The sequence below is a fragment of the Molossus molossus genome, unplaced genomic scaffold (genome assembly GCF_014108415.1).
Source record: "Molossus molossus isolate mMolMol1 unplaced genomic scaffold, mMolMol1.p scaffold_m16_p_12, whole genome shotgun sequence".
Classification (NCBI taxonomy): Eukaryota; Metazoa; Chordata; class Mammalia; order Chiroptera; family Molossidae; genus Molossus; species Molossus molossus.
The window spans coordinates 66,932,508-66,947,341 of record NW_023425347.1 but is presented as its reverse complement, the minus strand read 5'-3'; the positions used below and the strand labels follow the sequence as shown (position 1 = coordinate 66,947,341).

The 14,834-nt window shown below is 34.7% G+C and overlaps 1 protein-coding gene across 7 annotated transcripts in view; it reads right to left on the bottom strand.

Moving 5' to 3' along the window:
- The window catches only part of FAF1 (Fas associated factor 1), a 447,925-nt gene that overhangs the window by 323,619 nt on the left and 109,472 nt on the right, over positions 1-14,834 (bottom strand). For all 7 annotated transcript variants that reach the window (XM_036255377.1, XM_036255373.1, XM_036255376.1 and 4 more), the window contains exon 4: positions 11,568-11,773. In XM_036255377.1, the coding sequence (XP_036111270.1) occupies positions 11,568-11,773 (206 nt within the window). The remainder of the gene's footprint in view (positions 1-11,567; positions 11,774-14,834) is intronic.

The window sequence follows — 14,834 nt, the reverse complement described above, 5'->3', positions numbered from 1 at the left end:
GTGACCATAAGACAAAAATATGGAAAAGACTGCTTCATTATTGGCCAGTTAAACTAGATAGTTTTTACAGATCCCTCCAAAGTAACAAATAAACATTTACAATAAAATGGCCTATTCTGATATATAAAAGTCTTTAAAATTTAATTCCTAATTTTCAGCAGTAATTGCTAAATATGAGACCTTGGGAAAGTAATGTGTTACTATGATAGCCATTACTATATATGTTTCTTCCTTTAAAAAAAGAAAAAGCGCTGGGCCAATGTCGTTCAGTGAGAAAAAGCGCTGGGCCAGTGTCGTTCAGTGGATCGAGCATCACCCCATGGACTGAGAGGTCCAGGTTCAATTTCCAGTCAGGGCACATGCCCAGGATGTGGACTTGATCTGCAGTAAGGGGCGTTGAGGAGGCAGCAGATTGATGTTTCTCTCTCCCATCAATGTTTCTCTCTCTCTCTTCCTCTCACTCTAAAAAAAAATCAATGAAAAGATATTTTTTTAAAAATTTTAAATACAAAGGAAAAAGCTATTTTAGAATCTTTCAAAGGAAGAATAAAAAATTATAGGGAAGTATCAAAGGAAAGACTCAAAGATGAATGTCAAAAAGTAAAGATGTTAAAAAAAACATAGATCTAGTCCTGGCTGGTTTTGCTCAGTGGTTAGAGTGTCAGCCTGCGGTCCCGAGAGACCCAGGTTTGGTTCCCGCTAAGGTCATGTACCTTGGTTGCAGTTTGTCCCCGGCCCTGGTTGGGTCGTGCGGGTGGCAGCCACTCAATGTGTCCCTTTCACATCAATGTTTCTTTCTCTCTTCCTCTTTCCCTTCCACCCTATCTGAACAAAAATTTGGAGCCCTGGCTGGTTTTGTTCAGTGGTTAGAGCGTCAGCCTGTGGTCCAGAGAGACCTGGGCTTGGTTCCCGCTAGGGCACGTACCTTGGGTGCAGTTTGTCCCTGGCCCTGGTTGGGTTGTGCGGGTGGCAGCCACTCAATGTGTCCTTTTCACATCAATGTTTCTCTCTCTCTCCCTCCCACTCTATTTGAACAAAAAATGGAAAAAAAAAAAAAAAATGTCCTCAGGTGAGGATAAAAAAAAAAAAGGAAAAATGAGGATAAAAACAAAAAACATAGATCTAGGTTCTGATCTTCACTGCCATGCTAACATCAGACAACAAAAGTGACATGAGGGATAAAAGTAGTTGAGAGAACAAAATAAAAATAAAAATAAAAATAAATAAATAAAATAAAAAATAAAGCCCTGGCAGGTTTGGCTCAGCGGTTCGAGCGTCGGCCTGCGGTCTGGAGAGACCCGGGTTCGGTTCCCACTGAGGGCATGTACCTCGGTTGCAGTTTGTCCCCGGCCCTGGTTGGTCGTGCGGGTGGCAGCCACTCGATGTGTCCCTTTCACATTGATGTTTCTCTCTCTCTCTCTCCTTCCCACTCTATCTGAACAAAATATCAAAAAAAAATGTCCTCGGGTGAGGATTAAAAAAAAAAAAAAAAAAGTAGTTGAGAGAACAATAACTTTACAAAAAGTGAAGTTTAAAGGATTTCTATAAAATTGCAATCTTAAACTATAAACAAAACTAGTAGTAGCTGGGAATTAAGAATGAGAAAAAGGGAAAATACTCATTTTGTTCTCTACGCACTCTTCCATTTAAAAAATTTTTTACTCAAAGCACATATATTAAAATGTAAAGCTAAAGAAACATTTCTAAATATAAATAACAATAAACTATACACATTAAGATCACAGTTTGAGATGCTACTTATTTAAATTTTTAAATAATTTTATATATAATTTGTGGAGTACATAATTGTTGGCATAGAGGCAACGCACACCTGTAAATGGACCAAAGAATAGTGTCACTAATGCACAACATTTGCTGTCTTTCCTCCCCCAAAATACAAGCTATTATTGTCTTTTCATACTCCCAACATCTGTACAGGGCAAAAAAGATTGTTACTCTTTCCTTCTTTTCACACATACTAATAACAAAACCAACTACGTTATGAACAGTGCTTACTATTCATAAAGGGTTGCTAAGGTACAGAAGGTGTAAGGCATGTGCCAAAAGTTATACAGTTAATCTGAGTTGCAGAGTCAAAACCAGAAATTAAGTTTACAGATTCAAGACAAAAATTCATTTGAAATATTCTGAACTACTTTTCAAGCTCAAAATGCACTTGCTAATAAATTAAATGTCTTAACTATTTCCATACTCCATATGATTCTTTTAAACTAAAATGGCATCAAATATACTAAAGTTATTTTTTAGAAATTTTCAGGAAAAAAAAATTAGGTAAATGGTTCAACTAGTAACAGACCTATTTTTCTGCTATATTCCAGAAATGAAACTAAAGCTATGCTGAAAAAGCACAACAAAAGTAAGTTTGCTGACAGCACTGATTCAACTAACTTTATTAGACAAAATACCAGCTAGGTTAAATCAAATCCACTGCTAGATCTTATAGTATACAATAATTCCTACCCTCAATATCACACTATTTCACACTCAATAGTATTTTCATAAAAGAATCAATGATTTACAATAATTATTAAAATTTATTCAAGATTTAAAAAACCCAGAAAGATTTTGTAATAAAATGAAACTGCAGTAACAGGACACTAAAAATATTAACAGACCGATACAATTGCCACTAGGTGTCACTCTGATACAAAGTTCTTGGCTATCTTTAGGCTTGCTTTAATATTCTGAGTCTTCCTAGTCTTTTCAATAATGTGAAAAACGGCATTATCTTATTTAGCATCTCTTTGTATTTTTATATTTATATATACACAGAAAAATTAGTATTTATCCAGTTCCTTAGTTAACAGTAAGACGATCTATATCGATAAACTAACAATAACATTGCAGGTCACATAAACAATAAGTTTTTTTTTCATTTTATTTTGAGCCTCACCGGAGGACACTTTTCCACTGATTTTCAGATTGGGGGGGGGGGGGGGAGGGCGAGACACACATTGACTGGTTGCCTCCCACACGACCCCAACCAGGGCTGGGAATCGAACCACAACTGAGGTATGTGCTCTTGACCAGAACTGAACCCTTGACTCTATGGTCCATGGGCTGACACTCTAACCACTGGGCCAAACCGGCCAGGGCTATGAGTGCATATCTTAAATTTCCTATAGTAGATGAGTTAATATACATATAAATACATACATATATTTACTTATTGAGCCATTTATTTTCTCAACAGGTACTGCTCGGTGCCAAACACTATGCTTAGACAAAATTTGTAGAAAAATAAGACATGGTCTTTGAATTTGAGAAGTTAACATTCACAAGAGAAACCTGAAACATAAAGAAAGAATAAGAGCATTGGCAGGTTGGGCTCAGCGATTAGAGTATCTGCCTGAAGAATGAAAGGTTGCAGGTTCAATTTCCAGTCAAGACTACATACCTGGGTTGCAGGTTCTTCCCCACCCCTGGTCAGGGTCATGTGGGAGGCAACCAATCGATGTGTCTCTCTCAGATTGATGTTTCTGTCTTGTCTCTCTCTCTCTCCCCCCTGTCTTCCTTCTACTCTCTCTCTAAAAAAAAGGGAAAAATATCCTTGGGTGAGAATTAACAAAAGAAAAGAAAGAAAGAAAAATATGTTTTAAAATCCATTTAAAAAGTCTGTATGACTTTTGCCCTGGTCAGTGTGGCACCATGGTTAGAGCATCAGCTCACAAACCAAAGGATCATGGGTCCAATTCCCGATCAAGGGTATGTACTTGGGAAACAAGGGGGAAAAAAATTAACAAATGGGACTACACAAACTAAAAAGCTTCTGCATAGCAAAAGAAACCAGCATCAAAATGAAAAGGAAACCCACTGTATAGGTGAACATATTTGCCAACTATACATCTGATAAGAGATTAATTTCCAAAATAAATAAATCACTCATACAACTCAACAAAAGGAAGACAAACAATCCAATTAAAAAGTGAGCAGAGGCCCTGGACGGTTTGGCTCAGTGGTTACAGCGTCAGCCTGTGAACCAATGAGTATGGGTTCAATTCCAGTCAAGCGCATGTGCCTCGGTTACAGTTCGTCCCTGCCCTGTTCAGGGTCATATAGGAGGCAGCCAGTCGATGTGTCACTCCTCTCTCTCTCTCTCTCTCTCTCTCCCTCTCTCCCTCCCTCCTCTCCCCCTCCCCCCCGCCCCCGGTCTCAAATGGCTTCCATCAACAAATCCAGAAACAAGTGCTGGCAAGGATGTGGAGAAAAGGGAACCCTAGTACACTGCTGGTGGGAATGTAAACTGGTGCAGCCACTATGAAAAACAGTATGGAGTTTCCTGAAAAAATTAAAAGTAGAACAGCCATTTGACTCAGTGATCGCACTTCTAGGAATATATCCTAAGAGCCTGAAACACCAATCAGAAAGAATATCTGCGCCCCTATGTTCACTGCAGCGTTATTTATATCAGCTAAGATCTGGAAAAAGCTCAAATGCCCATCAGTAGAAAAGTGGATAAAAAAGCTGAGGTATATTTACACAATGGAATACTACACAGCTGTAAAAAAAATAAATAAAAGAAGAAGAAGAAGGAGGAGGACAGCACAGAGGGACCCTTTTAGACAGCACAGAGGGACCTGGAGAGTATTATGCTAAGCAAAATATGCCAGTCAAAGAAAGACAAGTATCATGTGCTCTCACTTACATATATGTGGAATCTAATGAACAAAATAAACTGATTCAAGTGATACTATGATAAAACCACAGATCTTAATCAATCAAATGCAATAAAAGGAATAAAAAATAAATAAACCGACAAACAAAATACACCCAGAGACATGGAAGCAGGGGACAGGCCGACGAATCTCAGAGGGAAGGGGGAAGGGAGTGCGCAAAGAGATTAACCAAAGAACTTATATGCATAACCAGTGGACACAGATAATAGTGTGGCTAAGGCCTGGGTCAAGGTTGGAGCAGGGTGGAGGGGAACAATGGGGTAAAAAGGGGGGACATCTGTACTTCTCTTAACAATAAAGATAATTAAAAATAAAATAAAGCCCTGGCCAGTTTGGCTCAGCGGTTAGAGCGTCAACCTGCGGTCCTGAGAGACCCGGGTTCGGTTCCCGCTAAGGGCGCGTACCTCGGTTGCAGTTTGTCCCCGGCCCTGGTCGGTCGTGTGGGTGGCAGCCACTCGATGTGTTCCTTTCACATCGATGTTTCTCTCTCTCTCTCTGTTCCTCTCTCTCCCTCCCACTCTACCTGAACAAAAAAATGGGAAAATGTCCTCGGGTGAGGATTAAAAAAATAAAATAAAATAAAATAAAATAAAATAAAATAAAATAAAATCCATTTTAAAAGTCTATATGACTTTTACCCCGGCCAGTGTTGTTCAGTGGTTAAAGCAACACCAAAGGGTGGTTGGCTTCTACACCAAAGGGTCGTGGGTTCGATTCCCAGTCAAGAACATGTACCTGGGTTACAGGTTCAATCCCTGGCCCAGTAAGCACATGTGCAGGAGGCAACCAATTGCTGTCTCCCCCCACACCCCTTCCTTCCACTCTCTAAAAAAATCAATGGAAAAAATATCGTTGGGTAGGGATTAACCAAAAAATAAAGGTTTATATGACTTTTTATGGAATCATAGGAGATGAATCAACTTAATTAGGTCCATGAAGGTCAAGAATGGATTCATAAGGGGAAATATTTATGTGAGATAATCAAACCAATATGACCATTGGTTTCTAGAAAACTAAAATAGGAAAGGACAAATGGAATAGAATATAGGAAATAGGAAACCACTAAAAGATACATGAGATTTATATTCTAGAAAGATCACTATAGGGCAATTATGTAAAATACAGACAAGAAGAAGAAAGAAACTGAAAAAAATGAAGATTACATAGGAGTTATTTTAATAATTTATGAAAAAAAATTAATTCCTGAACTGTAACAGAGGGGTTCAAAATAAAGAAGGGATTCAAGTGATACTATGATAAAACCACAGATCTTAATCAATCAAATGCAATAAAAGGAATAAAAAAAGAAAAAACTTCCATCAAGTTCCTAATATCCCTGAGTACACCATTCCATGGTGATGCATATCAACTAACAGAGAAGGTACATAACATGATTCTCTGACTGGCATGTAATTCATAATAGGAGAATAACTACAATCCGGAACAAATAAAAATTTCAAAACAGGAGAACGTGCATAGTGTATAATAACAATATCTGATCTATAATTCATTTTGAATCAAATTTCATTTATGATATATTTGTAATCATTTTAATTGTTTATGATTTTTAAACAGAACAATGACTTGATTGCTTCTACTCTACCATAATTGGGCTTTTACAGTGAATTACAAAACCAGAATTTTACAAAATGTGACCCCTGGAAATTGTGTCACATGTTTCTATAACAAAGCTTTAAAATAATTCCATAGTCATATTCTCCAAGTTGAGATAAAATTAAAATATAGTATTAACATATATAATGAAGAGAAGCCAGTATTTCTGATCAGCGCCCTTGAAATGACAGGGCATCTCACTACAACTGAGTCAACCAATAAAAAAGCAGTTCAAACTATCCAAATATCCATGAACTTCCACCACATGCCAAATATTTCATCAACAAAAAGAACCAGGTCATTTTTAAATAAGACACTGTTAATAGCTCAGTCACATGATACATAATAGCAGTTAAAATGTATTTAATACAGGACTAAATTCTAGTTTTCTTAACACAAATAAAAATCAGATAACTTAAAGATTCAAAAGAAAGAGTGTGACATGGCACTAAATTCTTTACCCCACGATAATAAAATATTCAGCACTAAACTAAGAAAGTAAAGGCCTCGTAACTCCCTACTAAGGAGTCTCCTACTCATACACCAAGGATGCATTAGTAATATTACTGAAAATCTATATGAGCAATAAGCATGGTCAATTCTGACTAAATATTAGTGTAAAGGTAAAAATATATATTTTTTTCAAATATCAGTAGATGGGTTTTGATGGTTTTGATAATACAAAGTTTATTTGAAATATTAACAAAGAGGTATAAACTATAAAAAAGAACCAAACAAAAATTTTGGAGCTAAAGACTATGATAAGTTAATTGAAAATTTCACTAAAGGGGCTCAACAACAGAACTGATCAATCAGAATAAAAAAATCTGTAAACTTGAAGATATGTTATTAGAAATTATCCACTCAGAGGAGAAAAAAGAGAAAAGCATGCAAAAAAAGTGAAGAAAGCCTAAAGGACTTGTGGGAAACCATTTAAGAACTGATAAGTGCATTACAGGAGTCGCAGAGGAGAAAAGAAAGAAAGGGGGCAGAAAGCTTATTTGAAGAAACAATGGCCCAACACTGCCCAAATCTGGGAAACAAACAGATATGCAGTTTCATGAAACATAAAAGATTTCAAAAGGATGAACCTAGGAAGTCCACACCAAAACACTTTTAAAATCAAATTGTCAAATTAAAGGACAAAAAAAATTTTTTAAAGCAGCAACAGAAAAGCTTATCACATACAGGAAGCCCCTACAAGACCATCAACAGATTTCTCAGCAGAAACCCTGTAGACCACAAAGGAGTAGGATGATATATTCAAAGTGCTGAAAGACAAAAAGCCAAACAAGAATACTATCCAGGAAAACTGTCTTTCAACATTAAGGAGAAATAAAGACTTGACCAAATCAACAAAAACTGAGAATATGCATCAACACTAGACATGCCTTATAAGAAATGTTTATAAGTACTTCAAACTGTAACAAAAGAACACAAGACAGTAACACAGGTGTATTAAGTTCACTAGTAAAGGTAAATATATAAACAACTACAGAATTCTGTAGGAAAATACAGAATACTGTAACAGTGGTGTTCAAATCACTTAATCTGGTATAGAAGTTAAAAGACAAATGTATAAAAAATAAGCATAGCTATGAAATATGTTAATGCACACAAAATATAAAAAGTTGTAATTTATGTCTGCAATCAAAAAATGGGGAGAGTATGAAACTAAAGATTTTGCATATACATAGTGATGTTATTGAGTTATAATAATTATTATAACTGAGATGTCTTATGTAAGCTCCATGGTAACTACAAAGTTAGCACAAGATATATAAATAAAAATGAGAAAAGAATCAAAGCATTATATTACAAAAAAATCAACAAATATAAACTAAGATGGCAAGAGAGGAAAAGAAGGACAAAAGGCTACAAAACAGAAAGAAAATAATTAATAAAAAGACAATACTAAGTCCTTCCCTGTCAGTAATTATCTTAAATATACATGGATAAAAATCCCCAATCAAAAGACATAGACTCACTAAAAGGATTTTTAAAAAAGATCCAACTATATGGTGTCTATAAGAGACTAACTTTAGATTCACAGACACACAAAGGATGAAAGAGAAAGGATGAAAAAAAGATATTCCATGCAAATGGTAACTAAAAGAGAGCAGGGTGTTCACACTTATATTAGACTAAACAGTATGAGTCAAAAACTGTTATAAGGGAAAGGATATTATATAATAAAAAAAGAGTCAATTCACCAGGAAGATGTAACAATTATAAATATATATCTGCACTCAACAAAACAACTATAATAAGAGTAGAGGATTTCAATAATAAATAAAACTTTCATGCAGAAGATCAAGAAAACAGAAGTTTTTAACAACCCTGTACACAAAATAGACCTAACAGACATATACAAAACATTACATCCAACAGCAGCAAAACACATGATCTTCTCAAGTGCATGTGGAACATTCTCTAGAAAAGATGACATGTTAGGTCACAAACAAGTCTTAATAAATTTAAGAAAAATAGAGACTTTCTCAAATAAACAAAAGTTGAGAGAGATAAAGCAGAGGACTCTGCTGCTGATTTTTAGTTTCATTATATTATTGTTGGAAAACATTGTATACATTTAATCTTAAATTTGTTAAGATTTATGATCTAACATGTTATCTATTCTGGAAAATTCAAAAATATGTGGAAATTAAACAATTTATGCTTGAACAAACAACTAACTGGTTAAAGAAAAAATCAAAATAGACAAATGGAAACAAAAACACAACATACCAAAACTGATAGGATAGAGGGAAGGCAGCACTAAGAGGGAAGTTCACAGAAATAAATACCTAAATTAAAAAATATCTCAAATAAAACTTACCTTTACACCTCAAATCACTAGAAACAGAGAGACAAACTAAGCCCAAAAATAGCAGAAGTGAAGAAATAATAAAGATTAGAATAGAAATAAATGAAAAAATAATAAAAAAAACTATTGGTAAAAAATCAACAAAACTAAGCTGATGCTTGAAAAGATCAAAATGAAAAAAACTTAGCCTAAACAAAAGAGAGAGTACAAAGGATGCCACAGAAATAAAAGGATCATAGAGATTACTATAAGCAATTATATGCCAACAAACAAGATAATCTAGAAGGAATAGATACATTTTTAGAAATATATAACCTGTCAAGACTGAATCATAAAGAAACAGGAAATCTGAACAGACCTATAACTAGTAATGAGACTGATTCAGTAATCAAAAACCTAACAACGAAGAAAAGTCCACCACCAGACTGCTTCCCAGGAGAATTCTACCAAATATTTAACATACATCTTTCACAAACTCTTCCCAAATATGTAAAAGAAGGAAACACTTCCAAACTCATTTCATTAAGCCAACATATTAGCATGATGCCAAAGCCAAAGTCACTACAAAAACAACAAAAAACTATAGGCCAGTATCTCTGATGAATATAGATGCAAAAATCCTCAACAAAATTCTAGGGGAAAAAATTCAACGCTTATTAAAAGGATTATACACACCATGACCAAGTGGAATTTATCCATAAGATGTAGGGATGGTTCAACATGTGAATACCAATCAATGTGCTACACTATGTTAACTTAATGGAGGAGAAAACATCATATGATCATCTCAATAGATGCAAAAAAAGTTTATGACAATTTCAACACCATTACATGATTTAAAAAACTCATCATATAGGAACAGAAGGAAATTACCACAACATAATACAGGCTATACATGAAAAGCCCACTGTTAACATCATACTTAATGATGAAAACCAAACACATTTCCTCTGAAGATCATGAACAATGCAAAAAAAGACTACTCTCACCACTTCTATTCAATATAATATTGAAACTCCTAACCAGGGCAATTAAGCAACAAAAATAAAAAGTATACAAATCAGAAATAAAAAAATAAAATCATCTCTATTTGCAGATAATATTATCTTATAGGTAGAAAACTCCAAAGATTCCACAAGAACAAACAACAACAACAAAAAACCTATTAGAACTAATAAACAAATTTGGCAAAGTTGCAGTATATAAAATCAGCATACAAAAATTGGTTATGTTTCTATACACAAACAACAAATAATCCAAAAAGGGAACTAAGAAATTAATTCTATTTATAATAGCATCGAAAGAGATTAAATAATAGAAATAAATTTAACCAAGGAGTCAAAAGACTTGCACAGTGAAAACTACAAAATATTGCTTAAAGAAATTAAAGAAACAAATAAATGGAAAGACATCACGCAGTTTGGCTCAGTGGTTAGAGCGCCGGCCCGTGGACCAGAGAGACCCAGGTTTGGTTCCCGCTAAGGGCACATACCTCGATTGCAGGTTGTCCCCAGCCCCAGTTGGGGTTGTGCGGGAGGCAGCCACTCAATGTGTCCCTTTCATGTCGATGTTTCTTTCTCTTTCTCTTTCTCTCTCTCTCCCTCTCCCTCCCTCCCTCCCACTCTATCTGAACAAAAATGGAAAAATGTCCTCAGGTGAGGATAAAAAAAAAAAAAAAAAAAAAACAATGGGAAGTTTCTAAATGGCTTTAAGTAAGGGAATAACAATCTGATTAGTGTTTGAGAATGATCATTCTTTTAGCAGCCTTGATTCACTCTATAATAAATTAATAAAATTAGGAAAGAATCTCCTCAAAAAGAAACAAAGACGAAATATCAGAAATATCTGGTATTTAGATTTAAGGCAAAACTACATTAAAATAGAAATTAATACAATTTCTGGTTCTACAACAAACATGGATCAAATAATCTTAACCAAACATGAGTTCAACATAGCTTCTCTATAGAAATTTAGTAAAGTCTATCTAAAAAAAATGGCAGGCATATACTTTGAGTTTACTTTGAAAGAATAGTACTGAAGCATTTATCCAGATGGTAGAAAGAAGGAGTAATAGAAACATGTCTTATTTCTTCTCTCATAAATAGTAAATGAGCTTCAGTTATAAAGTCTGATATGCAGTGTACCTAACTATTATGGTATTTTTTAAGCTCCTAGAATTTTAATTTGCATCTGTGCTAAAACAGCATCATATACCATTCCATACGTGTGGAAAAAAAAAAAAATTATTCTCAAACTTACCTCAACCTCAACAGAGCATTTAAAAATAGAGCACAATAACGTGTATAAGAAAATAGTTTCAATTTACCTTTTCGCCTTCTTGTTGGCAGTCAACTCAAAAGAAAAAAATATAAACAATGTTTACCTAATGAACTGTTTATTTATGAAGGCTTTATGGTAGGAAAAAACCTTACCAACAGTACAGCTATCTTCAAGTACCACATCAACATTTCTGTCTCTGTACTCAACTCTGAAGTCCAGCATGCGAGGCTGCCTTTCCACAATTTGCCTAGATGGCATTACAGGTCGAAATGCCGAAGAGGAAGAAGGAGCAGGAGCTGGAGTTGCATGACTTGCTGGATCAAATACAGGTCCTGGTACAGTTTCACCTCCATAGTCACTGAAATATTGAGATAAAAGAAGGATTATCATCAACCAAATCATTACAGATTACCACTAAGGACCTGCTCCACAGTTTATGTTGTTTTTCCTATGAAATTTACCTACCCATGCATCAAGGCCTAACCTTAAATTCTACTTCCTCCATGAAATCTTTCCAAATGACTAAAGACCACATTATTCTTTGTCCTATTCCTGTTTTTCTATGTCCATCAGCAGTACCACACATATCATTTAGCATTTAATTAGATTATTGTCTTATGTTATGATGTTGATAAAACATCATTTTAAACTCTGTGAATTAAGAACAGTATCTTCTTTACTTACTCAAATAATGAATCATTATTTGATTCATTAACTCTACTTCTCACAAAAACTATTTTGAAACTTCATCTTCCTTAAACCTCCATTCTCCCCATCTTACTCCTCAGTCTTAAAAGACAATGTTTTTTCCTACTTTGCAGAAAAAAGAGATGTCATCAAAAGAAAATTCCCGTACCCTTTTGACATCAAATCCATAAACTACCCACATATGCACTCTCCTTCTCTCTTCTTACAAAATAGAGAAGACCTCATTCTATCAATGCAAAATCTAAAACCATCTTCTCACTGGCTTTACTTTATGGATTATTTTTCCTTCCTTTCCAGTATTTTCAACATTCCCTTCTCTTGGATTCTTTTCAAAAACATTAAAATATATTCAACTATATCCCTTCTTAAAAAATAAAAATGAAATCCTAGTTCTAAGAAAACTAATTATATTTGTAAGGATTAAATCAGATAATGTGTATGAAAAGCTTAACACAACACCTGGTACCTAGTAAGATCTCAAACCCAGTATATCCAATTGTAACTCATTAATGCTTCTCCAAGCCTGATATTTCTCCAGTATTCCTCATTATCAGCTCCCTAAGCCAGAAACCTCTAGCATTATATCTGACCCCTTCTTCTCTCTCAGCTCCCACAACTACTCAGTCCTTTCAATGTTACCTCCTAAATATCTTTTAGATAAGTCACCACCTTTCCCTTCTGAAGCTGCCAGCCTACTCTAAGCCACAATCACTTTTTATATGGACTAATACAAAAATGTCCTAATCTCCCCTGTATTTCAATCCATTACCACTAGACTGAAATTAAAGACAGAAATATCCTCATATAATTTTCTTCAATACTCCCCTTTGCTCTTCATATAGTTAAAGTGGCATACAAGGTCCTGCATGATCTGAACCTATCTACCTTCCCAGTCTTATCTTGTGCTATGCTATCTCCATCTCTCTACGCTAATAGCTACAACAGCCTTTCATTTCTTCTGTCTCACCTTGATCCTGATTCATGGGGAAACACAGATTATACCTTCAAAGACTATTCTTTCCTTCCCATCCCATCCCTAAATCCCATGTTTTTTCTAGCTAATTATATTTACCCTTCATATCTCAGACTGAATGTTTATCAACTCAGAGATTGTTTTACTATCTCAGATGAGTTCAAATTCCTCACCACTGTCAATAACTATATATTTAGTTGTATAATTAATCATTTGACATTTAAGTCCCCACTAGAATATAAGTTCCACATGGGTGAAGCCAACATTTGTGTGCTTAATGGCTGTATCCTTTGCCCTGAGCTCAAAATTTTATATATAGAGGATATTCAAATATTTGACAAACTAAAGAATGTGGTTTTTCTCTGACTTACTTTATCATATGTTGTCACTTTTTTCCTCACTGGGAAAAGTAGAAATGAAGTGAACATATGTAATGCTTCCATTGAAACACTATGATAGATAGATAGATAGATAGATAATCTTCCATAACCACCAAAACTACAAGTTCAGTCTAAAACATCTTTCTTCTCACCCAGAATTTAAGAAAAAACAATAAGCTGGAAACCAGAAAAGGGACAACAAAAAGAATGACCAAAACACGCCAAGTTAAGCAAGCACTGTTCATACAATTAAGCAGGAGAAAATATTTACATTTCACAATATTACTTTAATCAGTGTTTACCAAATTATAGATTACATAACTGATTTAGTGAATTGTGATCTGTCTCTATAGGAATAGAATAGAATAGAATAGAATAGAATAGAATAGAATAGAATAGAATAGAATAGAATAGAATAGAATAGAATAGAATAGAATAGAATAGAAAAGAAATCATCAGTATGTATCACTCAATAGTTAGTAGTACTAAATACTGTTTCATAACACTTTTTATTCTAGTACATATTTGTGTCTGTGTAGTTTAGATTCCAGGTAGTTCTCATTGTAGGTCATAGTCCAAAAAGTGTAAAAGTGACTAGCTTAGATCTCACCAGAGTTCAGATACTATAGTAATCACTGATCCACAGACAAAAATCTACCCTTTCTCTCAGTTGTCAGATTCAAGGAAAGTAGTCTTGGAAGGAAGACATGCGAACAGAGAAAATGTCCAACACAGGAAAGAGTGTCACTGTTGGAAGCAAAAGTGAGCTCCTAAGTATCTATGAATAGAATTAGTGCAATGATGATACTTTATATCTCTAAGTTTTGTCACAACTTCTCAGAACCCAAGAAAAACAGCTAAAGTTAATGGGCTGGTCAATGATTTAATTGTTTTCTTAACTCCAAATTCACCATTCTATAATCTATTCTATGATTCTGGGGCTAGGATTCTGCAAAATTATATAGGGTAAAGCAAAAGTAGGTTTACAGTTACGAGTATGCAAAACAGTTTATTCTTGTATCATTATTTATTAATTGTATTATTTTCCATACGAACAACTAAACCTACTTTTGCTCCACCCTGTATTTCCCTTTGGCATATTATTTTCTGATAAATTCTGCCAATAGAGAATTCTAGATAAAGATTAGTAATTAGAAAGAGAAGAGGAACAACTTCTTTCTTCCTATTTGCATACATTTCAATCAGCTCACCCTGTAGCTTTGTCTTCTGCTTTTTATCAGCAATCTTATAACCAACTTCTTGACATCTCCTCAGAGATATCAGTAGTAGATGGACAATATGTACTCCAGAGGTCAAATCCTCAGTGCCAAGGGGTTCCCTCTGAACTTCAAAATTAT